General features: G+C 44.4%; 1 protein-coding gene across 1 annotated transcript; it reads left to right on the top strand.

The window, feature by feature from the left end:
* Nucleotides 1–1,758: 1,758 nt before the first annotated feature.
* Nucleotides 1,759–26,928, top strand: LOC129839140 (transmembrane protein 178A). Its single transcript, XM_055906418.1, has 4 exons — nucleotides 1,759–2,628; nucleotides 19,418–19,531; nucleotides 21,603–21,740; nucleotides 24,715–26,928. The coding sequence occupies exons 1-4, from the start codon at nucleotides 2,217–2,219 to the stop codon at nucleotides 24,954–24,956; spliced, it is 906 nt and encodes a 301-aa protein (XP_055762393.1). The 5' UTR covers nucleotides 1,759–2,216; the 3' UTR covers nucleotides 24,957–26,928.
* Nucleotides 26,929–27,609: the final 681 nt, after the last annotated feature.

The following is a 27,609-nucleotide window of genomic DNA, read 5'->3' as shown; positions in this document are numbered from 1 at the left end:
ACTACAGAGGGTAGTTGGTACGGCCCAGTACATCACTGGGGCCAAGCTTCCTGCCATCCAGGACCTCTATACCAGGCGGTGTCAGAGGAAGGCCCTAAAAATTACCGGAGCTCCAAATCTATGTCCAAAAGGCTTCTTAACAGCTTCCACCCCAAGCCATAAGATTCCTGAACAGCCCGGACTATTTGCATTGACCCCCCCCCGTTTCTACGCTGCTGCTACTCTCTTTTTATTATCTATGCATAGTCACTTTACCTCTACCTACATGTACATATTACCTCAATTACCTTGACTAACCTGTGCCCCCGCACATTGACTCTGTACCGGTACCCCCTGTAAATAGCCTCGTTACTGTTATTTTATTGTTGCTCTTTAATAAATTGTTAATTTTCTATTTTCTCTTTTAAATATATATATATATATATTTTTTTACTTCTGTTTATTTAGTAAATACTTTTTTAACAATAATTTTTCTGAAAACTGCATTGTTGGTTAAGGGCTTGTAAATAAGCATTTCACTAAGGTTGTATTCGGCGCATGTGACAAATAAAATGTCATTTGATTTGTAATTTGCACCAGTTTGGTTAACCTAGCAAATGTGCCAATTTAATTGCTCAATGTTTTCCCATGTCCACTCCACCAGTACAGATTGCAATCCTTGTCGTCCCCATTTACATGTTTATTTATATAATTTTTGTCATGCCAGGCACACATCCAGGCTCCATTTTAATGGGCCATTATTAGAGCAGGCGAAGGCGCAGATCAAACAAGCCAAGTTAACACCCACAAATCCATTTCACCAATGCTCGTTTGATGGCAATTATTTCATCACTATGAGCTCAATTCAGACTTTGATACTGTCACAGAATAGAATTGCAATAGCATGATGCTGAAATGTATATTGATCATTTGTTTGGGGACAGATAGGGGATTGTTGAAAATCCGGACATTTTGGATATGTCCCCTGAAAGCTTAATATACAGTTCATGAACTCCGTTCATTAGTTCACTTTGATATGTCCATTGTTTGCGTGTGTGTGTTTTTGGTTTCACTATCCTTGTGGGGACCAGAAATCCTCACTAGTATAGTAAAACAAGAAAAATTGGGGACTTTTCGACAGGCTATTTTAGGCTTAGGGGTTAGGTTTAGGGTTACAATTAGGGTTAGGTTTAGAATTAGGGTTAGGGGGTAGGCTAAAGGTTAGGAGTTAGGGTCTGGTTTAGGATTAGGGGTTTGGGTTAAGGCTAGGGTTAGGATTAAGGTTAGGTTAAGGTTTAGGTTTAGGGGTTAGTGAAAATAGGATTTTGAATGGGAGTCAATTGTTTGGTAGTGCATATGTGTGTGTGTGTGTGTGTGTGTGTGTGTGTGTGTGTAAGATAGAGAGAGGGAGTACTGCAGTATTGGCTCCTATCATTCCTTGAAAGTTTGTGTGACCATTGCGTTCAGAACAGGTGCATCTTCCAACATTGTGTAGCTGGTCCTCACTCAAAAGGAGATTCAAGGTTTCTTTTTAGTATTCATTTCATTCAGGGGTAGGTAGATAGACAAATGTTTTGGCCTGTTTCGCGTGTGTCATGTATGTGTGTGCATCTGAGAGAGAGCGAGTAATTTAAGTTTTACACATTAAAATTGTCAAACTGTTACTTGTTGTTTTGGGAGTGTTGATGTTTCATCGAAATAAGGACGCAAGGGTTAAGTTACATTTGGAGTCATAGGAAACCATTATTTTATCTTAAAGACACACCCATCTTTAAGACTGACTTTGAAAGAGTAGTACAACCTTGACATTCCCTCACACAAGCGCCTCCGGGAGATAGTCATTTCCCTCTCCATGTGAATAGGAGGAGCCTTTCGTTTTAGAGGACACGACTTCAAGTCCAGGTGCTGAGGAGAGGGAAAGAGCGAGAGGGGTGGTGTGGTTTATGCAGGTAAACACTAGTAATCTCGACCACAGAGAGGCAAGTGCGGAGTTTAGCCCACACCCAGCACGCTTGCGGACACCGTACCGATCCACCTGTGTTGCTGTATCTTCCGTTTCAGCAACCCGCGGGTGGGAAGCAGCCAATGCCAAAGCGCTCTCGACTGTGGACCGTGCTCGCGGGTCAGAGGATGCGTAAAAATGCTTAGTAACTGGAATAGCAGGTGCTGGAAGAAGGGCGTCCGACTGTCAACACGTCTAAACTGTGCGCATAGCGCCGAGCGCTGATGTTCAAACCATGGAGAAACAAGCTCTTGCAACGGCTCTGAGCTTGTCCATGAGCGTTGTCTCTTTACTCTTGCTGGTCACCGCTATCTTCACCGACCATTGGTACGAGACAGACACCAGAAGGCATAAGGAGAACTGCGACGAGTATGGGTCGGATTCTAACGACCAGAAAAACAGGGAGATGCCAATATACCATTTGCCTCTTGTGGACAACGGTAACTCCAAACGGAACGTGGCGCTTATGAAGCCGATTCACGTCGGGAGTAGAGAGGAGGAATTGCTTGAGAACTGGAGGGCGATACTGGGGATGGGGATTCTTGAGACGGAATGTGGGCGCCCGTTGTTCTCCACATATTCTGGACTGTGGAGAAAATGCTACTTTCAAGGCATGGACCGAGATATCGATAAACTCATATCAAAGGGTAAGTTTTAATGTGCACACTAAAAAGTGTGAGAAAAGAAAAACAGTTTGCAGAAATTTTCTGTCAATGATCCGTGACTATTAGGCAAGGACTGTTTTGCATTCCTTTAATCGAGGTAGCTCCATCTGTGGTGATGATTCTGCATACGTGCATTGCGTCAAAACAAGGTTTATGAGGGCTCATGCACAAGGGCTCATGATTATACACGCCCAAACTAATTTTCAGGAACATGAATTGCCATTTCAAACTCATTGCCAAAGCTTGCTTTAGTAGGCTATTATTATTTCTATAATTGTCGCATCATGATGAGGGTGCTGGGAAATTATAGCCTAATGATTTAGGTTATTAAGAGGTTAATTTATGAAGAACATTTTTACATTTATTTCCCTCTCATTTTCCCACAGTGGTAATCGTTGTAGACTGGCCTTGGAAATGTTTGTTTATGTTGTTATCCCAGTCAAATCGTCAATAGAGCCATCCATAGGGCTACAAAAGCCAAAAATGTTGATTGACTACACTTAGGGAAAAAAAGATTCCAAGAGGGTTCTTTTGCTGCACCCATAGGAGAAGCCTTTTTGATTCCAGTTAAACCCTTTTTGGTTCCAGGTAGAACCATTTTGGGTTCCATGTAAAACCCTATGTGGAAAGGCTTCTACATGGAACCCAAAATGGTTTTACTTGGACGCAAAAGGGTTCTACCTGGAAGGGACAGATAGCACCTTTTTTTTACCCACAAAAAAAAACCTTTGAAGCCATTTTTTATTCTACAGGGAAGTGTTCAACATGGAATCCTACAGGGTTCTTAAGAATAATCTCTATGGAAAAAAGGGATCTAAAAGGTTTATTTGATTGAAAGTGTTCTACCTACAGCCATAAAGGCTTCTCCTTCAGGGATACGCCAGAATAAACCTTTTCTAAAACTTACAGTGAATTCATGCCCAATGTGCTGAAGTTCAAGTCCCTACAAAGTCTTTTTAAGGTTGAAACTCAAAAGGTCGATCGGGATGAAATTTCCCCACGGTGTAAAGTCCATCAAGATTAATGTCGCCCTGATTAAGCCAGGGGCTCAATGTCACCGAAACCCACTTGCCACCTTGCATTTAAAACAGATAAGGTGTCATGTGAAGGATCTCAAGCTTCAACACCTACCCTTTGATTTCTGTCAATGTTGATTTAATTTGATACCTGCTTCAACCTGTGAAGGATTGTGCCCATACACTCTTAGAAAAAAAGGGTTCCAAAAGTGTTCTTTGCGGAAGGATAGGGTTATACCAAGAACCGTTTTGATCAGAAGAAGGGTTCTTTGTAAGGCGAAGGGTTCTACCTAGAACTTTTAACATCCGAAAAAACGTTTTTGGAAAAAAGGGTTCTTTGATGATTCTTTGGAAGTCAAGAAGGGTTCTACTTAGAACCACATATACAATTCATTAGGAAAGTATTCAGACACCTTGACTTTGTCCATGTTACAGCCTAGACATTTTTGCAAATGTATAAAAAAATGAATTAAAAAATATCACATTTACATAGGTATTCACACCCTTTACTCAGTATTTTGTTGAAGCACCTTTTGGCAGCTATTACAGCCTCGAGTCTCTTGGATATGACACTACAAGCTTGTCACACCTGTATTTGGGGAGTTTCTCCCATTCCTCTCTGAAGATCCTCTCAATATCTGTCTGGTTGGATGGGGAGCATCGCTGCACAGCTATTTTCAGGTGTCTCCAGAGTAGAGGTCGACCGATTAATCGGAATGGCCGATTAATTAGGGCCGATTTCAAGTTTTCATTACAATCGGTAGTCGGCATTTTTGGACACCGATTATGGCCGATTACATTGCACTCCACGAGGAGACTGCGTGACAGGCTGACTACCTGTTATGCGAATGCAACAAGGAGCCAATGTAAGGTGCTAGCTAGCATTAAACTTATCTTATAGAAAACAATCAATCTTAACATAATCACTAGTTAACTACACATGGTTGATGATATTACTAGTTTATCTAGCTTGTCCTGCGTTGCATATAATCGATGCAGTGATTCTGTTAATTTATCATTGAATCACAGCCTACTTCGCCAAACGGGTGATGATTTAACAAGCGCATTCGCGAAAAAAGCACTGTCTTTGCACCAATGTGTACCTAGCCATAAACATCAACGCCTTTCTTAAAATCAATACACAAGTATATATTTTTAAACCTGCATATTTAGTTAATATTGCCTGCTAACATGAATTTCTTTAAACTAGGGAAATTGTCTCACTTTTCTTGGGTTCTGTGCAACAGAGTCAGGGTATATGCAGCAGTTTGGGCTGCCTGGCTCGTTGCGAACTGTGTGAAGACCATTTCTTCACAAGCGCATTTGCGATAAAAGCACAATCGTTGCACAAATGTACCTAACCATAAACATCAATGCCTTTCTTAAAATAAATACACAGAAATATATATTTTTTTACCTGCATATTTAGTTAAAAGAAATTCATGTTAGCAGGCAATATTATCTAGGGAAATTGTGTCGCTTCTCTTGCGTTGTAATTTGCCAGAATTTTACATAATTATGACATAACATTGAAGGTTGTACAATGTAACAGCAATATTATGGGTTATGGATGCCACCCGTAAGATATAATACGGGACGGTTGCGTATTTCACTGAACTCTACGCAAAGAGTTCTATTCAGCACCAAAAAGGGTTCCCCATGGGGACAAACCAAAGAACCCTGTACTGTATGGTTCTACTTAGCACCTATTTTTCTAAGTGTGTAGACTAAGGCTACTCAACCTCATACCAAAACCATTGTCTCTTAGACCTTCTTGGACCTAAATGGCAGCATAATGTCTCAATGAGCATATTATTTACACAGTGGCTGCATCTCAAATGGCATCTTATTTCCTGTAATGCACTTATTTTGACCAGGGCACATAGAGCAATAGTCAAAAGTAGTGCACTATACACTCTTAGAAAAAAAGGTGCGATCTAGAACCTAAAAGGGTTTTTCGGCTGTCCCCATAGGAGAAACCTTTGAAGAACCCTTTTTGGTTCCAGGTAGAAACTTTTTGGGTTCCCTTCAAAACCATTTCCACAGAGGGTTCTACATGGAACCCAAAAGGGTTCTACCTGGAACCAAAAAGGGTTCTACCCAGGCTCCCAGTGTTCTGTCTGGAGCGTGAAATCACGAGCTCTGCTGGTTGGCTACTGCGAAGCAACATAGTGGTGCCAAAAGCCCTAGAAAACGTATGTAAATTACGATCGTCAGAACGGCCAAAAATGTTTGGGGTGGACAGCCGTTTTGGGCTCAATCTAGTTTATTATGGTCAAGTTCGATCCCCACAGTGAATTATTTAAGAGTTCCCTACAAATTGAGGTATTTAATTAAATAGTGATCCGGTCTGACTACTACACAGGACCACATGCTGACACAGACCAATCACGGGCTACGAGGAGGCTCCCAGTTCACTCTCTCAGGCAGAATGAAAACGACTACATCGACCACGATCCTTTGCTAGTTACAGCCACTTTCACTATGATCCTTAGTGCCATTCAGCCCCGTTTAGCCATAGGGCATGCTTAAAATGAACTTACTTCCGGCTCCATGTGCCAATCGGGAGTTTTCCAGGGTTTTCCATAGGAATACGTGGATGACGTCAGCGCTATCACTATCTACTGGAACTAAAAAGGGTGCTCCTATGGGGCCAGTCGAGTGTATAGGGAATAGGGTGCCATTTGGGACACAGCCAGGGACTGCGAGCAGAGCTACTCATATCTATGCAAAGGCACGGAGTGTGTTGGCTACTGTAAATAACCAAACAACCTCCCCACTCTCTGAGCGTGAGATGCAGATGCTCGGCTCGCAGCCTCACACGCCTCGCGTTCGCAGTGAGAGACCAAACACAGGTGTCAGCGCTCACTTCAAAGTGCCTGCTCAGATATGCACATGATGATGTTTCGTAATGTCTACCAAGTCTGAAATGGTAGCGGTTCCCATGCATTATGTAGATGTTGACCACAAGACCTATGATAGAGCTTTTGGATGTGTGTTAAGATTTGGAATAATTCAAGTGTTTTAAAGAGCATCAGGGCTTCATTCGATGGTAAACTGTCGAGATTTTGTCCCACCAATTCAAGTTGTGGGAGCTCAGCTTGAAATAAGGACAGACGTTCTCACCAGCAACATAGCAACATAGGACTCATGGGGCGTCTACTGTACTCTCGAACAAGAAAGAGACAATGTTTTACAGTAGCTCACATACAGAGACACCGTAACAGCAGCACAGGTAACTTGGTAACACTTCATAGGTTGCCTTTATAAAGGTACATTTTCTAAATGGCTTATAACAGTTATTTAATCATTTGTAAATGCATCATAAACAAATTGAAAAGGGTACCTTATAAAGGGTTACTGAGCACTCACTATGTGAACCTGTCTAAGCCTGTCCAGTTTGGAAAAAGAACAACGTAAGCAACAGCACAGGCCAAGTTAAATTAATTTGTCCTGCATATAGTTGATTACTATACCAATTCAACTCTGCAGAAGACCTAGGCCTACCATGTGTGTAAGGGAAACTGGACAACCCAAGTCATAGGTTGCTTCAAAGCCAAGTAAATGTTAAAGTGTTTACCCTTTTCCAACCAAGTGAGCCATTGCATGGAAATACAAGAGCTCTCTCAAATGTCACAGTTTGAGGCAGTTAATGAGGGTTAAAAAAAGATTGAGTATTGCAATGGCCCTTTACAATGCGACCTGACACATCAAATTTATAACACTGTTATAAGCATGCCCTGTATAATATGCAATGCCTGGTTTATGACAGCCCGGTACCACCAGTGCCGGCAACACGCATCAGACCTCCAGTGCGCCTCCACAGTCCAGTACGTCCTGTTGTCCTGTTTCTGCTCCTCACACTCGCCCTGAGGTGCGTGTCCTCATCCCGGTACCACCAGTTCCGGCACCATGCATCAGGCCTCCAGTGCGCTTCCACAGTCCAATACGGCCTGTGCCTCTTCCCCGCATTCGCCCTGAGGTGCGTGTCCTCAGCCCGGGACCACCAGTTCCGGCACCATGCATCAGGCCTCCAGTGCGCTTCCACAGTCCAATACGGCCTGTGCCTCTTCCCCGCATTCGCCCTGAGGTGCGTGTCCTCAGCCCGGTACCACCAGTTCCGGCACCACGCATCAGGCCTCCAGTGCGCTTCCACAGTCCAATACGGCCTGTGCCTCTTCCCCGCATTCGCCCCGAGGTGCGTGTCCTCAGCCCGGTACCACCAGTTCCGGCACCACGCATCAGGCCTCCAGTGCGCTTCCACAGTCCAATACGGCCTGTGCCTCTTCCCCGCATTCGCCCTGAGGTGCGTGTCCTCAGCCCGGTACCACCAGTTCCGGCACCACGCATCAGGCTTCCCGTGCGCTTCCATAGTCCAGAGCTTCCGGCGACAGTACCCAGTCCAGAGCTTCCGGCGACAGTACCCTGTCCAGAGCTTCCGGCGATAGTACCCAGTCCAGAGCTTCCGGCGACGTTTCACAGTCCGGAACCTCCAACGACGGGCCACAGTTCGGAACCTCCTATGACGGGCCACAGTTCGGAACCTCCTATGACGGGCCACAGTTCGTAGCCTCCAGCGATCTCCAGTCCGGAGCCTCCAGCGGCGATCTCCAGTCCGGAGCCTCCAGCGACGATCCCCAGTCCGGAGCCTCCAGCGACAATCCCAAGTCCGGAGCCTCCAGCAACGATCCCCAGTCCGGGGCCTCCAGCAACGATCCCCAGTCCGGAGCCTCCAGCGACGATCCCAAGTCCGGAGCCTCCAGCGACGATCCCAAGTCCGGAGCCTCCAGCGACAATCCCAAGTCCGGAGCCTCCAGCGACGATCCCCAGTCCGGGGCCTCCAGCGACGATCCCCAGTCCGGAGCCTCCAGCGACGATCCCCAGTCCGGAGCCTCCAGCAACGATCCCCAGTCCGGGGCCTCCTGCGACGATCCCCAGCCCGGGGCCTCCGGCGACGATCCCCAGCCCGGGGTCTCCAGGGACGGTCCCTAGCCCGGGGTCTCAGGCGACGATCCCCAGTCCGGGGCCTCCGGCGAAGAGCTGCGGTCCGGCTCTACAAAGGCGAAGGGACCAGTGTAAAGAGGGGGGCGGCGTCCAGAACCAGAGCCGCCACTGGGGGTAGATGCCCACCCGGACCCTCCCCTATAAGTTCAGGTTTGCGGCCGGGAGTCCGCACCTTTGGGGGGGGGGGTTACTGTCACGCCCTGACTTTAGTTATCTATGTTTTCTGTATTATTTTGGTTAGGTCAGGGTGTGACTAGGGTGGGTATGCTGGTTTTGTATTGTCTAGGGGTTTTTGTATGTCTAGGGGTTTTGGTAGTCTAGGTATATGTAGGTCTATGGTGGCCTGAATTGGTTCATAATCAGAGGCAGCTGTTTATTGTTGTCTCTGATTGGGGATCATACTTAGGTTGCAATTTTCCCTTTTGGTTTTGTGGGTTCTTGATCTATGTTTAGTTGCTTGTCTGCACTATACATATTAGCTTCACGGTTCGTTTTGTTATTTTTTTCGTTTGTTCAGTGTTCGTTCTTTTAATAAAGAAGAATGTACGCTTACTACACTGCGCCTTGGTCTCCTCCTTATGACGGCCGTGACATATATTGAGATTCTTCAAAGTAGCCACCATTTTCCTTGATGACAGCTTTGCACACTCTTGGCATTCTCTCAACCAGCTTCATGAGGAATGGTTTTCCAACAATCTTGAAGGAGTTCCTACATATGCTGAGCACTTGTTGGCTGCTTTTCCTTCACTCTGTGATCCAGGTCGCGTGATTGTGGAGGCCAGGTCATCTGATGCAGCACTCCATCACTCTCCTTGGTCAAATAGCCCTTACCCAGCCTGGAGGTGTGTTTTGGGTCATTGTTCTGTGGGAAAAACAAATGATAGTCCCACAAAGCGCAAGCGAGATGGAATGGTGTATCGCTGCAGAATGCTGTGGTCGCCATGCTGGTTAAGTGTGCCTTGAATTCTAAATAAATCACTGACAGTGTCACCAGCAAAGCACCCCCACACCATCACACCTCCTCCTCCATGCTTCACGGTGGTAACAACACATGCGGAGATCATCCATTCATCTACTCTAAATCTCACAAAGACACACTGGTTGGAACCAAAAATCTCAAATTTGGACTCATCAGACCAAAGGACAGACTTCCACCAGTCTAGTCCATTTCTCGTGTTTCTTGGCCCAAGCAAGTCTCTTCATCTTATTGGTGTTCTTTAGTTGTGGTTTCTTTGCAGCAATTCGAGCATGAAGGCCTGATTCACGCAGTCTCCTCTGAACAGTTGATGTTGAGATGTGTCTGTTACTTGAACTCTGTGAAGCATTTATTTGGACTTCAATCTGAAGTGCAGTTAACTCTAATGAACATCCTCAGCAGCAGAGGTAACTCTGGGTCTTCCAGTCCTGTGGCGGTCCTCATGAGAGGCAGTTTCATCATAGAGCTTGATGGTTTTTGACCTGTTCTTGCCATAATATGGATTTGGTCTTTTACCAAATAGGGCTATCTTTTGTATTAGAGGTCGACCGATTATGATTTTTCAACGCCAATACCGGTACCGATTATTGGAGGACCAAAAAATACCCATTAATCGGCCTATTTTTATTTATTTATTTGTAATAGTGACAATTACAATAATACTGAATGAACACTTATTTTAGCTTAATATAATACATCAATAAAATCAATTTAGCCTCAAATAAATAATGAAACATGTTCAATTTGGTTTAAATAATGCAAAAACAAAGTGTTGGAGAAGAAAGTAAAAGTGCAATATGTGCCAAGTAAGAAAGCTAACGTTTAAGTTCCTTGCTCAGAACATGAGAACATATGAAAGCTGGTGGTTCCTTTTAACATGAGTCTTCAATATTCCCAGGTAAGAAGTTTTAGGTTGTAGTTATTCTAGGAATTATAGGACTATTTCTCTCTATACCATTTGTATTTCATGTACCTTTGACTATTGGATGTTCTTATAGGCACTTTAGTATTGCCAGTGTAACAGTATAGCTTCCGTCCCTCTCCTCACCCCTACCTGGGTTCGAACCAGGAACACATCGACAACAGCCACCCCGAAGCATCGTTACCCATCGCTCCACAAATGCCGCAGCCCTTGCAGAGCAAGGGGAACAACTACTCCAAGTCTCAGAGCGAGTGACGCTATTAGCGCGCACCCCGCTAACTAGCTAGCCATTTCACATCGGTTACACCAGCCTAATCTCGGGAGTTGATGCTTGAAATATTGCAAAGAGCTGCTGGCAAAACGCACGAAAGTGCTGTTTGAATGAATGCTTACTAGCCTGCTGCTGCCTACCATCGCTCAGTCAGACTGCTCTATCAAATATCAAATCATAGACTTAATTATAACATAATAACACACAGAAATACGAGCCTTTGGTCATTAATATGCTCGAATCCGGAAACTATCATTTCGAAACAAAACGTTTATTCTTTCAGTGAAATACGGAACCGTTCCGTATTTTATCTAACGGATGGCATCCCTAAGTCTAAATATTGCTGTTACATTGCACAACCTTCAATGTTATATCATAATTATGTACAATTCTGGCAAATTAATTACGGTCTTTGTTAGGAATAAATGGACTTTACACAGTTCGCAACGAGCCAGGCGGCCCAAACTGCTGCATATACCCTGACTGCTTGCACGGAACGCAAGAGAAGTGACACAATTTCCCGAATTATAAGAAATTCATGTTAGAAGGCAATATTAACTAAATATGCAGGTTTAAAAATATATACTTGTGTATTGATTTTAAGAAAGGCATTGATGTTTATTGTTAGGTACATTGGTGCAACGACAGTGCTTTTTTCACAAATGCGCTCAAATCATCACCCGTTTGGCGAAGTAGGCTTTGATTCAATGAGAAATTAACAGGCTCCAGCATCGATTATATGCAACGCAGGAAACGCTAGATAAACTAGTAATATCATCAACCATGTGTAGTTAACTAGTGATTATGTTAAGATTGATTGTTTTAATAAGATAAGTTTAATGCTAGCTAGCAACTTACCTTGGCTTCTTGCTGCCCTCGCGTAACAGGTAGTCAGCCTGCCACGCAGGCTCCTCGTGGAGTGCAATGTAAGGCAGGTGGTTAGAGCGTTGGACTAGTAACCGGAAGGTTGCAAAAACAAATCCCCGAGCTGACAAGGTAAAAATCTATCGTTCTGCCCCTGAACAAGGCCGTTAACCCACCGTTCCTAGGCCATCATTGAAAATAAGAATGTGTTCTTAAACACTTCTTGTGAATAGGGGGCGCTGTTTTCACTTTGGGAAAAAATCGTGCCCAATTTAAACGGCCTCGTACTCTATTCTAGATCGTAGAATATGCATATTATTATTACTATTGGATAGAAAACACTCTCAAGTTTCTAAAACTGTTTGAATTATATCTGTGAGTAAAACAGAACTCATTTGGCAGCAAACTTCCAGACAGGAAGTGAAAAATCTGAAAACGATGCTCTGTTCCAGGGCCTGCCTATTCAATTGCTTAATATTTATGGATTTGCATGCACTGCATACGCCTTCCACTAGATGTCAACAGGCAGTGGAAGGTGGAATGGGGTGTCTAGCTTGATCTGAGGTCGAACAAGAGCTCTTGGAATGACGTGACCACAATTTCCTTTCTCTACCTAGGCGCGGGAAGGACATCAGCATTGGCTTCTGAAAAGCGTTCGGTATAGACGGTGGATGTCTCCGGCTCTGATTTTATTTGATAGATGTGATAAAAACATCATAAAGTAGTTTTTTTCAACCAAGTTGTATCAGTTTATTCAACGTTTATTGCGACTTTTGGCATTTTCCTTTCTTTGCGTCAGGAGAAGATGGGCATGTTCGCGCCACATGGCTAGCTAAGGTTGCTAATTCGACAGGAGAGGAGGACATTCTAAAACCAAACAACGATTTATTCTGGACCTAGGACTCCTTGTACAAGATTCTGATGGAAGCTCAGCAAAAGTAAGAACCATTTATGATGTTATTTCGTATTTCTGTGGAAAATGTAGAGTCCTATTTTCCGCCCTTTTTGCGGGCGCTGTCTCGCTATAACGTAAGCTGTTTGTTATGGTAAAGTTATTTAAAAAAATCTAACACGGCGGTTGCATTAAGAACTAGTGTATCTTTCATTTGCTGTCCAACATGTATTTTTTAGTAAAGTTTATGATGAGTTCTTTGGTCAGATTAGGTGAGTGTCCAAAATATCTCCGGAGATTCTGGTGAATCGATGCTACATATTCACAATGTATAACCACGGTTTGCAGCTCAAAATATGCACATTTTCGAACAAAACATAAGTGTATTGTATAACCTGATGTTATAGGACTGTCATCTGATGAAGTTGGTCAAGGTTAGTGATTAATTTTATATCCTTTGCTGTTTTTTTGCGATCGCTACCTTTTGCTGCTGATAAATGCATTTGTGTGTTTGGCTATTGTGGTAAGCTAATATAATGCTATATTGTGTTTTCGCTGTAAAACACTTAACAATATCTGAAATATTGGCTGGATTCACAAGATGTTTATCTTTCATTTGCGGTACACCATGTATTTTTCATAAATGTTTTATGATGAGTATTTAGGTATTTCACGTTGCTCTCTGTAATTATTCTGGCTGCTTTAGTGATTTTTTTGATGGTAGCTGCAATGTAAAACTATGATTTATACCTCAAATATGCACATTTTCGAACAAAACATACATTTATTGTATATCATGTTATAAGACTGTCATCTGATGAAGTTGTTTCTTGGTTAGTGACTAATTATATCTCTATTTGGTCGGTTTTGTGATAGCTACCTATGCGGTAGAAAAATGGTGAAAATATGCGGTTGAGTCTTTTTTTTAAATCAGAAATGGTGGCTGGATTCACAAGATGTTTATCTTTCATTTGCTGTATTGGACTTGTGATTTCATGAAAATTATATTATATGATATCCCTGTCGCGTTAGGCTAGGCTATGCTAGTCAGCTTTTTTGATGAGGAGGATCCCGGATCCGGGAGAGAGAAGCGGTAGAGGTTTTAACTGACTTGCCTAGTTAAATAAAGGTGTTAAAAAAAGAAAAAAAATCGGTGTCCAAAAATGCTGATTTCCGATTGTTATGAAAACTTGAAATCGGCCCTAATTAATCGGCCATACCGATTAATCGGTCGACGTCTATTCTGTATACCACTTCTACCTTGTCACAACACAACTGATTGGCTTAAACGCATTAAGAAAGAAAGAAATTCTACAAATTAACTTTAAACAAGGCACAGCAATTTGGTATTTTATTAGGATCCCTATAAGCTGTTGCAAAAGAAACAGCTACTCTTCCTGAAGTCCACATAAAACATTTAACATGGAATAATACAGAACATTAATAGACAAGAGCAGCTCAAGGCCTGAACTACATACATTTAAAACAAGGCCCACGTAGCCTACATATTAATGCATACACTTAGACAAACTATCTAGGTCAAATAGAGGAGAGGCGTTGTGCTGTGAGGTATTGCTTTATCTGTTTTTTAAATCAGGTTTGCTGTTTATTTGAGCAACAATAGATGGAACGGAGTTCCATGCAATAATGGCTCTATATAATACTGTACTCTTTCTTGAATTTGTTCTGGATTTGGGGACTGTGAAAAGACCCCTGGTGGTATGTTTGGTGGGGTAAGTGTGTGTGTCAGAGCTGTGTGTAAGTTGACTATGCAAACAATTTGGGATTTTCAACATATGAATGTTTCTTATAAAAAGAAGAAATGATGCAGTCAGTCTCTCCTCAACTCTTAGCCAAGAGAGACTGGCATGCATAGTATTTATATCAACCCTTTGATTACAATGAAGAGCAATACGTGCCTCTCTGTTCTGGGCCAGCTGCAGCTTAACTATGTCTTTCCTTGCAGCACTGGACCACACAACTGGACAATAATTATGATTAGACAAAACTAGAGCCTGCAGAACTTGCTTTTTGGAGTGTGGTGTCAAAAAAGCAGAGCATCTCTTTATTACGGACAGACCTCTCTCCATCTTTACAACCATTGAATCTTTATGTTTTGACCATGACAGTTTACAATCTAAGGTAACGCCAAGTAATTTAGTCTCCTCAAATTGTTCAACAGCCACACCATTCATTACCAGATTCAGCTGAGGTCTAGAACCTAGGGAATGATGCTCTTAGTTTTAGAGATGTTCTGGACCAGTTTATTACTGGCCACCCATTCCAAAACAGACTGCAACTCTTTGTTTAAGGTTTCAGTGACTTTATTATCTGTGGTTGAATCATCAGCATACATGGACACATATGCTGTGTTTAATGCCAGTGGCAGGTCATTGGTAAAAATAGAAAAGAGTAGAGGGCCAAGAGAGCTTCCCTGCAGTACACCACACTTTACATGTTTGGCATTAGAGGAGCTTTGGCATTAGAGGAGCTTCCATTAAAGAAAACCCTTTGAGTTCTATTAGATAGATAGCTCTAAATCCACGATATGGCAGAGATTGAAAAGCCGTAACACATGCGTTTTTTCAACAACAGGTTATGGTCAATAATATCAAAGGCTGCACTGAAATCTAACAGTACAGCTCCCACAATCTTCTTACTATCAATTTTTTTCAACCAATCATCAGTCATTTGTGTCAGTGCAGTACATGTTGAGTGCTCTTCTCTATAAGCATGCTGAAAGTATGTTGTTAATTTGTTTCCAGAGAAATATTTGGTCAAACACAATTTTTCCAACAGTTTGCTAAGAGCCGGCAGCAAACTTATAGGTCTGCTGTTAGAACCAGTAAGGGCCACTTTACCACTATTGGGTAGCAGAATAACTTTGGCTTCCCTCCAGGCCTGAGGGCAAAGACTTTCCTCTAGGCTCAGATTAAAGATATGACAGATAGGAGTGGCTTTAGAGTCAGCTACCATCCTCAGTAGCTTTCCATCTAAGTTGTCAATGCCAGGAGGTTTGCCATTATTGATCGATAACAATATTTTTTCCACCTCTCCCACACTAACTTTACAGAATTCAAACTTGCAATGCTTTTCTTTCATTATTAGTTTTTTATGCATGAATACGATGGTGTAACAGTCCTGACCTGTTTTATGTTGTTTTTATGTGTTTATGGTCAGGGCATGTGTTTTGGGTGGGCAGTCTATGTTATTCGTTTCTATGTTGGTTTTGGTTTGCCTGGTATGGCTCTTGATTAGAGGCAGGTGGTTTGCATTTTCCTCTAATCAAGAGTCATATTTAGGTAGGGCGTTATCACTGTGTGTTTGTGGGTGATTGTCTCCTGTGATGTCTATCGTGTTGTCGATGTTTTTCACATTTGGAGCTGTTTTGCTGTTCGTTCGTTTTGATGTTCGTTCCTGTTCGTAAGTTTACGTTTGTCCATGTAAGTTTATGTTCAGGTTCCGTTGTACGTCGTTTTCTTATTTTGTAAGTTTTTTGAAAGTATTTTGTTTTGTTTCGTGTTGCCATCAGTTCATCGTTATAAATAAAGATGGCATATTTCCCTGACTCCGCATTTTGGTCCGAAGATCCTTCTCTCCTCACCTCTTCTGAGGATGAGGAGAGCGACAGCTCTAACAGAATCACCCACCAACAAACAGTGACCAAGCGGTATGGGAATGCTCGACGGAGCAATAAGAACTTCTGGACTTGGGAGGAGATCTTGGACGGTAGAGGACCTTGGGCTCAACCAGGGGAATATCGCCGTCCAAAGGAGGAATTGGAAGCAGCGAAGGCTGAGCGGCGCTGGTATGAGGAGGCAGCGAGACGACGCGGTTGGGAGCCGGTGAGTCAGACCAAAAAATTTCTTGGGGGGGGGCACACGAGGAGTGTGGCAAAGCCGGGTAAGATACCCGAGCAAACTCCCCGTGCTTACCGTGGAGGTAGAAGGCGTCGTATTGGTAAGACACCGTGTTATGCGGTAGAGCGCACGGTGTCCCCAGTACGCGTGCTTAGCCCAGTGCGGGCTATTCCACCTTGCCGCACTGGGAGGGCTAGGTTGGGCATCGAGCCGGGTGCCATGAAGCCGGCCCAACGTAGCTGGTCTCCAGTACGTCTCCTCGGGCCGGTGTACATGGCACCAGCCTTACAGGTGGTGTCCCCGGTTCGCCTGCATAGCCCAGTGCGGGCTATTCCACCTCGCCGCACTGGCAAGGCTACGGGGTTCATTCAACCTGGTGGGGTTGGGGAGGCTCGGTGCTCAAGAGCACGTGTCCTCCTTCACGGTCCGGTATATCCGGTGCCACCTCCATGTACCAGTCCTCCGGTGGCAGCCCCCCGTACCAGGCTGTCTCTCCGGGTTCTCTCTCCTGCTGTTTCCTCCTCTCCAGCGCAGCCGGTGCCTAGACCACGCACCAGGCTGTCTCTCCTTCTCCTCCCTACAGAGCTATCTGTCTCCCCAGCGCCATCTGAGCCATCCGTCTCCCCAGCGCCATCTGAGCCATCCGTCTCCCCAGCGCCATCTGAGCCATCCGTCTCCCCAGCGCCATCTGAGCCATCCGTCTCTCCAGCGCCATCTGAGCCATCCGTCTCCCCAGCGCCGTCTGAGCCATCCGTCTGCCATGAGCCTGCAAAGCCGCCCGTCTGCCATGAGCCTGCAAAGCCGCCCGTCTGCCATGAGCCTACAGAGCCATCCGCCAGACAGGAGCCGCTAGAGCCGTCAGCCAGACAGGAGCCGCTAGAGCCGTCAGCCAGACAGGATCTGCCAGAGCCGCCAACCAGACAGGATCTGCCAGAGCCGCCAACCAGACAGGATCTGCCAGAGCCGCCAACCAGACAGGATCTGCCAGAGCCGCCAACCAGACAGGATCTGCCAGAGCCGCCAACCAGACAGGATCTGCCAGAGCCGCCAGCGAGCCATGAGCAGCCAGAGCCGTCAGTGAGCCATGAGCAGCCAGAGCCGTCAAAGAGCCATGAGCAGCCAGAGCCGTCAGTGAGCCATGAGCAGCCAGAGCCGTCAGAGAGCCATGAGCAGCCAGAGCCGTCAGAGCGCCATGAGCGTCGAGAGCCGTCAGCCTGCCATGAGCGTCAAGAGCCGTCAGCCTGCAATGAGCGTCGAGAGCCGTCAGCCTGCCATGAGCGTCAAGAGCCGTCAGCCTGCCATGAGCGTAGAGAGCCGTCAGCCAGCATGGACCTGCCAGAGCCGTCCAAACAGGACCTGCCAGAGTCCTTCAGCCGGGATCTGCCCCTTGTCCCGGTGCTGCCCCTTGTCCCGGTGCTGCCCCTTGTCCCGGTGCTGCCCCTTGTCCCGGTGCTGCCCCTTATCCCGGTGCTGCCCCTTGTCCCGGTGCTGCCCCTTGTCCCGGTGCTGCCCCTTGTCCCGGTGCTGCCCCTTGTCCCGGTGCTGCCCCTTATTCCGGTGCTGGTCCTTATCCTGGTGCTGCCCCTTGTCCCGGTGCTGCCCCTTGTCCCGGTGCTGCCCCTTGTCCCGGTGCTGCCCCTTGTTCTGGTGTTGGCCGTTTATTTAGGGGAAAGTGGTTTTAGGGTGGTCATTAGAAGGGGTAGACAGAAGAGGGGAGTGACTAAGGTGGTAAGGGGACAGCGTCCTGAGCCGGAACCACCACCGTGGTCAACTGCCCACCCGGACCCTCCCCTGGACTTTGTGCTTGTGCGCCCGGCGTGCGCATCTTGAGGGGGGGGTACTGTAACAGTCCTGACCTGTTTTATGTTGTTTTTATGTGTTTATGGTCAGGGCATGTGTTTTGGGTGGGCAGTCTATGTTATTCGTTTCTATGTTGGTTTTGGTTTGCCTGGTATGGCTCTTGATTAGAGGCAGGTGGTTTGCATTTTCCTCTAATCAAGAGTCATATTTAGGTAGGGCGTTATCACTGTGTGTTTGTGGGTGATTGTCTCCTGTGATGTCTATCGTGTTGTCGATGTTTTTCACATTTGGAGCTGTTTTGCTGTTCGTTCGTTTTGATGTTCGTTCCTGTTCGTAAGTTTACGTTTGTCCATGTAAGTTTATGTTCAGGTTCCGTTGTACGTCGTTTTCTTATTTTGTAAGTTTTTTGAAAGTATTTTGTTTTGTTTCGTGTTGCCATCAGTTCATCGTTATAAATAAAGATGGCATATTTCCCTGACTCCGCATTTTGGTCCGAAGATCCTTCTCTCCTCACCTCTTCTGAGGATGAGGAGAGCGACAGCTATAACAGATGGTTCACTGTTCGTTGAATTGAAATGCATTCCAAGTGACTACCTCATGAAGCTGGTTGAGAGAATGCCAAGAGTGTGCAAAGCTGTCATCAAGGCAAAGGGTGGCTACTTTGAAGAATATAAAATATATTTTTGGGTTACTACATGATTCCATATGTGTTATTTCATAGTTTTGATGTATTTACTATTATTCTACAATGTAGAAAATAAGAAAAAATTATTTAAAAAACCTTGAATGAGTAGGTGTGTCCACACTTTTGACTGGTACTGTATGTTGTCCTAAGAGTTGTGCAAAGTTGGTAGAATATTATTCACAGCTGTAATGGCTGCCAAAGGTGCTTCCACCGAGTATTAACTCTGAGGTGTGAAGACACATGCAATCAAGACATCTTATTTTGAATTCATTTAGACATTTTTCTCAAACTTTCTTTCAATTTAAATATGTGGAGTAGGTTGTGTAGATATGTAGGTAAAAATCCAGTGTAATCCCTTTTTAAATGTAATTATGGTAACTTCAAGTAAAGACATGCAAGTCGGGCAAAGATTTTACATAACGAAAGTAATGCGTTCTAATGTTAAAACGTAGAGCTTTTTAGTAATCTTTTCTCTCCACAGGTATTGCGGACCGATGCACAACTGTCAAGTACCATTTCTCTCAGCCCATTCGGCTTCGAAACATCCCGCTCAACCTGACGAGAACCATTCAGCAAGATGAATGGCATCTCTTACGTAAGTATTGCAGACTGAACGTCCCACAACCACCTGCAATAAAACCGCTTGCATGGCTAGCAGTTTTGTATAGAGAGAAATAGTAATTGTGTCTTTATGTAGGAACTAAAGGAGGCTAACTGCACCATAGATCGTTGGCCAAAGCCTATGGGGAAATGTATGTTTTATTTTGGAGGGGGGGTTGGATAAATGTAAAAAATGATGTCTGTGGTATAAGGTCACAGGCTTATGAGATCTTATACGTTTCGTTCTATGAGATAATCTTCCTCAGCTAACGTCACTTTGTGAATTTTTAAGCATTTATGTAATCAAAACAAGCACACAAAGCACATAAATACTTTATAATTCATAAAGGTCATGTAATCTTACTGATATTATCTCATAGAACAAAACATATAAGATCACCTAAGCCTGTGTTAACTTCAGATCTTATTTTCAGTGTTTATCCTAAAATCCCACTCCTTCCCCATTCATTTCCCCCATTTCCCCAAACGAACCAGAGGTAGAAAATGCTATCTCATTTCCAGCTGGGTCTGAGCAAAAAGTATTTTGAACAATGGATAGATGGCCTTGGTGTGGTGTGAGACGTTTGATTCCAGGTGCCCCACAACTGATCTGCGGTGGGATAGTCTGACATCTGTCACGAGTAGCGTTCGGGTCCTTCAAGATGAGCTTTTCCAGGTAGTGGTTGGTGCAAAAACTTAGCGATCCGAACGTTCATCTTACGGATTTGGGGCAAATTTCTACCACCATCTTTGCTCAAACAATCATTTCATTATTTATTGGGAAATATTTGTACTGTTCTTGCTCTTCCCGTCCCTTGTATTGTGTGTGTTTTTTTGTATAAATATTTACATGTTTTGTATGTGTGTTTTTTAAAAATATGTTTTTCAATGCTTCATACAGTACTGCAGACTAACGGTTCCGTCTGTTGTGTCTAGGTTTGATAATGAAATAACAGTGGAGGTCCAAATCTCAGTGCTCCATATTCATTTGGCTTCATGCTGTGGAACTTTTAGATCCTTCAGACAACCCTAGTGATCCCATCAGACATCCATGATCTGTAATAAGGCTACTATGGTACCCACATGCTGAATATGTTAAGTTAACCTTTTCGAAGCTAGTATTCCTACTCCAATGTCCAACCCCTGATGAGTGGATTGCTACATGGTTATAGAACATGTTCACGGGGAGGAAGTAAATGTCAGCTCGTACAAGAAAAACATATTAACTCCACACAGTCTTATTATTACTGCACAACTAGTCTGAGGAAGAACATTCATCAAAGTCAATATACGTTTGGTTTTCTTTGGCCCGCATCCCAAATGGCACCCTATTCCCTATTAAGTGCACAGTTGTTCCCTATTAAGTGCATACGGTGTTATTTGGGACGCCGACCTTGTTTTTCCTGTTCGAGTTTGATCCCGTGTTATAGAATTCCGCAACTCGATCTGACAAATGTCTGAGATGCAGAGCAGGCCTAAACGTATCGGACATGTGATTTATGATCAATGGGTCAAAATGTTGTTACAGTATATCATACGTTGCAGGAATTGAATATTTCCAACAACATATCCCATTATAAAACTGTGTGTTGAGTGACATAATGCTTACTGAAAAACAATGCTGTCATGATGCATTAAGGAAATCATTCAAATTCACCTATTTTTAACAGTCGTTGCTGGCCATTTTATGTTATGACAGGCATCGTGTCATTCTTATGACAGGGTTGTAACAAATGTAGGACAGGGGTGATCAAAAGAATAGTATTACCTAACAAAAACGTGTGTTTTTCCCCGTGTTTGTTTGGAGACTGTTGACGGGCAGCACGAGCGGGTTTACCAGGGGGGTGGTTGTCATGGAAATGTTGGTGTGTGCACGTGTGCTAATGTTTTCACTTGTGTTTGTGCTCTTTTGTGTGTGTGTGTGTGTGTGTGTACGCTTTGTGTTTGTCTGTGTGTGTGTACCTATATGTGTGTGTGTGTGTGTGTGTGTGTGTGTGTGTGTGTGTGTGTGTGTGTGTGTGTGTGTGTGTGTGTGAGTGCTATGTTTATATGTGTGTGTGTCTCAGATCTGCGGCGAATCACGGCAGGGTTCCTGGGGATGGCGGCTGCCGTTTTGCTGTGTGGCAGCATTGTGGCCACAGTGGGCTTCTTTTGGGAGGAGAGCCTCACCCAGCACGTCTCCGGCCTGCTCTTCCTCATGGCAGGTACATCGCCTGCCAACTACCAACACCCTACCTTTCCTGTGTGTGTGTTAGGGCTTTCATTGCCAACGACCTACCTATCCTGTATGTGTGTGTGTGTGTGTTTGTGTGTGTGTTAGAGAGAGAGAGAGACAGCGAGAGATATAGAGAGTGTGTGGTTCTCTTTCCCTTTCATTGTTGGTTTCTTTGTGATGGCAGCTTTCAACTTTTGTCTCTCTGTGCCTCTTTTACTGCAGCCTTCCTCTATATCTCTATCTTTAGTTTTCTCCCCCTTTCACTCTCTCTGTCACATCTTCTCCTGCTCCTCCCCTCCGGCGTACGACATCGCCAGAATACTAACCACTGGTCCTGGGATTCATCATTATGCGCACCTAGCACTCATCATTACGCACACCTAGCACTCATCATTACGCGCACCTGTTAATCATTACAATTCACACCTGGACTTCATTACCTTCGTCATTTCCTCCCCTTTATATGTCACTCTCTTATGTCTTCTTACCAGTTGGTATTATTCTTGTGTACCTGCGTATAGCCACATGGAATTGTCTTGTTTCTGTTTTTGTTGTTTTATTAAACGTTTCACCTGCACCTGCTTCCCGACTCACAGCTATGTTATTACAGAATACCAACTCAAACTATGGAAGCAGCAGGAAAGTCTGGGAGAGAGGAGAGGAGGAGCTAGATTATTATGAGGGCTTCATGGCTCTGTTTAAATGCATTGTCGATCATCCCGCGGAGGGCAGTGAGTGTTTGCTTCAGCTTCAGCAGGGGAATCAGATGGCTGCTGCGCTCACCTTCCGGACAGTAGCAGCTTCCAGTGGAGAGGTTCCTGTCCAGAGGGCACCCATAATCCCATCTTGCTGTGTCGTGGGTCCAGTGGTTTGGGACGTAGATGTGGACATCCGCCAGGCTCTAGAGAGGGAGCCCGCACCCTGGAATTGTCCTCCCGCGCGCATCTATGTTCCCACAGGGATAAAGGATCTGCTGCTGACCTGGGCACACACAGCTGTTGCCGTTGGATATCCAGGTATTTCTCGCACCATCCACTCCATTGCTGAGAAGTACTGGTGGCCCACCTTGGTGCAGGATGTTACTCGGTATGTCAACTTCTGTTCTGTATGTGCTCAAACCAAGTACCCCCGGAATGCTCCAGCTGGGAAGCTCCTGCCGCTTCCCGTGCCTCAGCAACCTTAGTCACATCTATCCAATGACTTTGTAACCGATCTTCCCCGCTCTGATGTTTTCACCACCATTCTGGTGGTAGTTGATAGATTTTCGAAGTCATGTCGATTAATCCCTCTTCCTGGTCTCCCCATTGCTCTCCAGGTCATTGAAGCACTCTTTCAGCAGGTCTTCCAGCATTATGGCCTTCCGGAGGACATCGTCTTGGACCGTGGCCCCCAATTCACATCATGAGTTTGGAGGGCCTTCTTGGAGAAGCTCGGGGTCACAGTCCCCCTCACTTCCGGGTATTGGCCTCAGTCCAACGGGCAGGTGGAGAGGATGAGCCAGGAGCTGGGGAGGTTCCTGAGGAATCAGGGTGATTGGGCACGATTCCTTCCCTGGGCAGAGTACGTCCAGATCTCCCTACGTCACTCCTCCACTGGGTTGACCCCCTTCCAGTGTGTTTTGGGTTTCCAGCCAGGACTGGCCCCGTGGACCCTGGGTCAGACCGCGGCTCCTGCGGTAGATGAGTGGTTCCGGCGTGCGGAGGAGGTGTGGAGCGACGAGCACGTGAGACTCCAGCGCGCCTTCCATCATTAGAAGGAACAGGCAGACTGCCACCGCAGTGAGACTCCTGTGTTCCATTCTGGGGACAACGTCTGGCTCTATCAGGAACATCCCACTTCAACCATCCCGCAAGAAACTGAGCCCCATGGTTTGGCCGTTCAAGGTTCTCCGGAGTGTCAACAAGGTGACGTACAGGTTACAACTACCCAGTCGCTATTGCATCTCTCCCTCTTTCATGTCTCCCTTCTCATGCCAGTGGTTCCTGGTCCCTTAACTGATACTGTCCCCCACGACACACCTCCACCCCCTTGGACATTGAGGGGGGGTCCGGCATACGCTGTCAGATCTTCAGGTCGTCCCTCTTGGCGGAGTCGTTCTGCGGCTGGAGCCACGTGTCACATCTTATCCTGCTACCCCCCTCCGGCGTACCACTTTGCCAGAATACTAACCACCGGTCCTGGGATTCCTCAATACGCACACCTAGCACTCATCATTACGCGCACCTGTTAATCATTATGATTCACACCTGGACTTCATTACCTTCATCATTTCTTCCCCTTTATATGTCACTCTCTTATGTTTTCTTACCAGTTGGTATTATTCTTGTGTACCAGCGTATAGCCACATGTAATTATCTCGTTTCTGTTTTTTGTTGTTTTATTAAACGTTTCACCTGCACCTGCTTCCCGACTCACAGCTCCGTTATTACACTCTCTCTCTAGTCCAAATCTTCCTCCAAAGTGTTCATCAAACACATACAGTAAAGGCTCTTTTTTTTAGCATAATTTGTAAATGCCTAATGGACACAGACGCATTCATAATACCTTACAGACAGGTGTTAATATGCATAATAAAACATGCCATAAGCATTCATAATAGCTCATCGCTACAAACAGGAGACTACTTTCTATGGTTGTATGCAAACATTCCTGTAACATATTTATAACATTACACAATAGGGCGGCTAATTTTTCATTTCAGTTGTGTTTTAGATTTCCTTTCAACTTGTGTTTTTTATTTATTTATGTTATGCTCATTCATTTCCGTTCCATGTGAATGGCAATCCGGATTGGTACTCCATTTTTTTTACTTTTAAATGACTAATATATAAAGCCATTGAAGAATACAATTTATAAATGCCTCATGATCTTACTTCAACTGTCTAACCTGTCCTTTGTTGTTATTTTACTCCTGCAATGTCTCTTTAATACACATCTTGGAAGTTACAATTTGTCCCCTCCAGGGATCTTCTGCACCATCTCCTTGTGTACCTACGCCGCCAGCGTCTCCTATGACCTCTCCCGGAACCCACCCTTCATCTACGGACTGCCCGGCGACGTGGACCATGGCTACGGCTGGTCCATCTTCTGCGCCTGGGTCAGCCTGGGACTGACCGTGGCATCAGGCTGCCTCAGCACCACCTACCCGTTCCTCAGCCAAACCATGGCCCTGCACTCCAAAACCGCACGGGAGTCCTCAGTATGAGCGGCATGAGCAGTGTGAGAGAATGCCCCTTGTAGATTCGCGGGGGGATGAATTGTTGGTGTGGACATTTTGTTGCTGACTGAAAACCAATATAAGAGGAGATGTTTTATTTTTACGAAACCAGAGATGAAAACATAGTGTTTCGGTGAGATGTGGGAATCTTGTTGCTCTTTTGTAGACTCTCGTCATCCTTTATCGAGGTGTTGTGCAAGGTGCAGGTGTTATGATGTGTTATTTATGTGTGTTTGTATGTGCACACAGGCAAACTCCCACATACATATGGACCTACACACCCGTACACAAGTACACACACAAATTGTTAGTTCTCTCTCTCTCACTATCTCTCTCTCTCTCTCTCTCTCCAAGACATGGAGAACAACATGAGAGTGAATGAAACATGAAACAACGTAAATACCCACACAGGCATACCACACACACATAAAACATGTGTGTATATATTACCATATATATGAAAAAGGCATCATTCTTATGGGTGGTTTGGTAAGATTGAATCAAATGGACATTGTATAAAAATACTAGTATCACTTTGAAAGCAAGAAATCCTTTTTTTTCCAGATGTAAGTGGTATATTTTCAAAACTCTTAAGTACAAAACTCTTAAGTACAAAACTGATAACGTGTGTAATGCCCCCTATCTTGTGTTCAGAACTTTTGACTGTGCATTCATCGCGGTTTCACACATATTTCACCCCTGAGTCATTAATGCAAAATCAAAGTTTTCCTTAAATACCACAAGTAAAAAAAAATTGTCACCAATACATCAGATAATGATAGGCTCACCATATAGTCATTTGAACTACCACATTCAATTATTATTTTTTTCAATCACTTTGGCGCAATTTTCATTAGTATGTGGTACATTTTCGCAAAACAAGCACAAAAATCAAAACAGATCATCACAATCGCTCATGTTTCAAAACTTTAAGCACATTTACAATTGACTGAGTACGACAAACAAATTCACAAAGTCAATTGTTCACTGCACCAAATCACTTTTTCAAGTTGGATACATAATCAATCAAAGTATCTGCTTTTCAAAATCGCAATATCCACTTTACTTTTGATGTGAGTTTCTTGTCATTTGTTAACAATGCTATAAACTATCACTTAATCAAACTGCTCAAAATGACAACCACAATTATGTACTGCCTAGCTAACATATATAGTTTGATAACTGTTGAACACTGTAAATGTCTATATTTTTACCTAAATGTATCAATTTGACATCAATTTATGCTGGAAGTTTTGAAACATGAGCCATTTTCATTATCTGTTTAGATTTTTGTGCTTGGGAGTTGTGTACAACATACTTGTGACGTGATTGAAAAAAACTGTAACCCACAGCCTATGAGATCCGATGGATCGATTGGTCATTTCAGTTGTGGCAATCAAATTGTACAAAGTTTTTAGCAAACCCATTAACCAGTCCCTTCCCAAACAGACGAGGCATAATCACAAATAATTTGAAAATGTGCGCCAGACTGTGAGAACAATGCTGACAATGATAGACGAAGGACTACAGGGTTTGTCGCTGACATAGTTGAGGAAAGTCATATTTCTCGCCCATGGACACAAACGGTGCACAATTCTACATTGGAGTGTGAAAACGGTGGAAACTGGAGGAGATCATGTTGACACCGCTTGAATGGATGTAAGACTTTTGTGCTGAACCATCATCACAGATATTCTGAGCAGCCAACAGTGAGGGGTGGGCTCTGGAAGTTAGTTGCTGCCCCATGGAAGGGCCAGCTTTCGCAACGACTCTATCTGACCTGGACGACTTGTAGGGACCTTGAATGGCTTGTGGGGACATTACATGACACGTGTGGACCTGGCAGGTTATGTATGTTCGACTCAGCGTGCTGTGTCAGAAGCAGAGCAGCATTTCCGAAACAGTACAATGAGCTTCAAGTTTTCTCTATGAATTGTAAATAAAAGATTATCAACAAGAACGTATGTGGAGAGTTTTATGACGTGCCTTATGTTGAGCTTTGTCTCTCTGTGTTACAGGCGTTACGAAGGCCTGCATGATGCTGTTATAATGCATTTTCAAGACCCCCTTATGATGTCATATCATCGTATCATAATGATCCTTACTAAATGCACCATTTCATATCAGTTGACAAAACCTATTTTATTCTTAAGGTATTATAAAGGATCCTTCATACGCTCATGACAAGGTATTGTCAGTAAATCCATTGTAGCACATCAGAGCATGGTTTAAATACCAGATACCAGAGATCTTGAGCAGTATTGCCATAATCGTCTTTGTTGGGAGCTGGGAGCGGCGCCTACTGGACAGGTGACTTCAACAGGATGTGTAAACTACACTCTCTGTCTGACTTGCCACAAACACATTGGTAAAACAAGACACAACAGCCTCTACTGCAGTCCTGAATTCATCTGAGGAGTTCCGGTCCACGTGCACGAATATACATTCTGAGGTGTGTACAAAGCACGCAGGAGTCGCTCAAACATCTCAATCTTCTCATGGACCACGATGGAGTAGGTGATGGGGAAGTCTCCCTCCTCCACACCCAGGGGTGTCATGACCAACCCTTTGTCTGTAACATAACTTCAACAGTTTTAGGTCACGTCGTGGCAGAATGCCTCATAACGATTTATCTATGTAT

The sequence above is a fragment of the Salvelinus fontinalis genome, chromosome 40, assembly GCF_029448725.1.
Source record: "Salvelinus fontinalis isolate EN_2023a chromosome 40, ASM2944872v1, whole genome shotgun sequence".
NCBI lineage: Eukaryota > Metazoa > Chordata > Actinopteri > Salmoniformes > Salmonidae > Salvelinus > Salvelinus fontinalis.
Note: the sequence above shows the minus strand (reverse complement) of the source record. Positions and strands in the feature narration are given on the sequence as shown.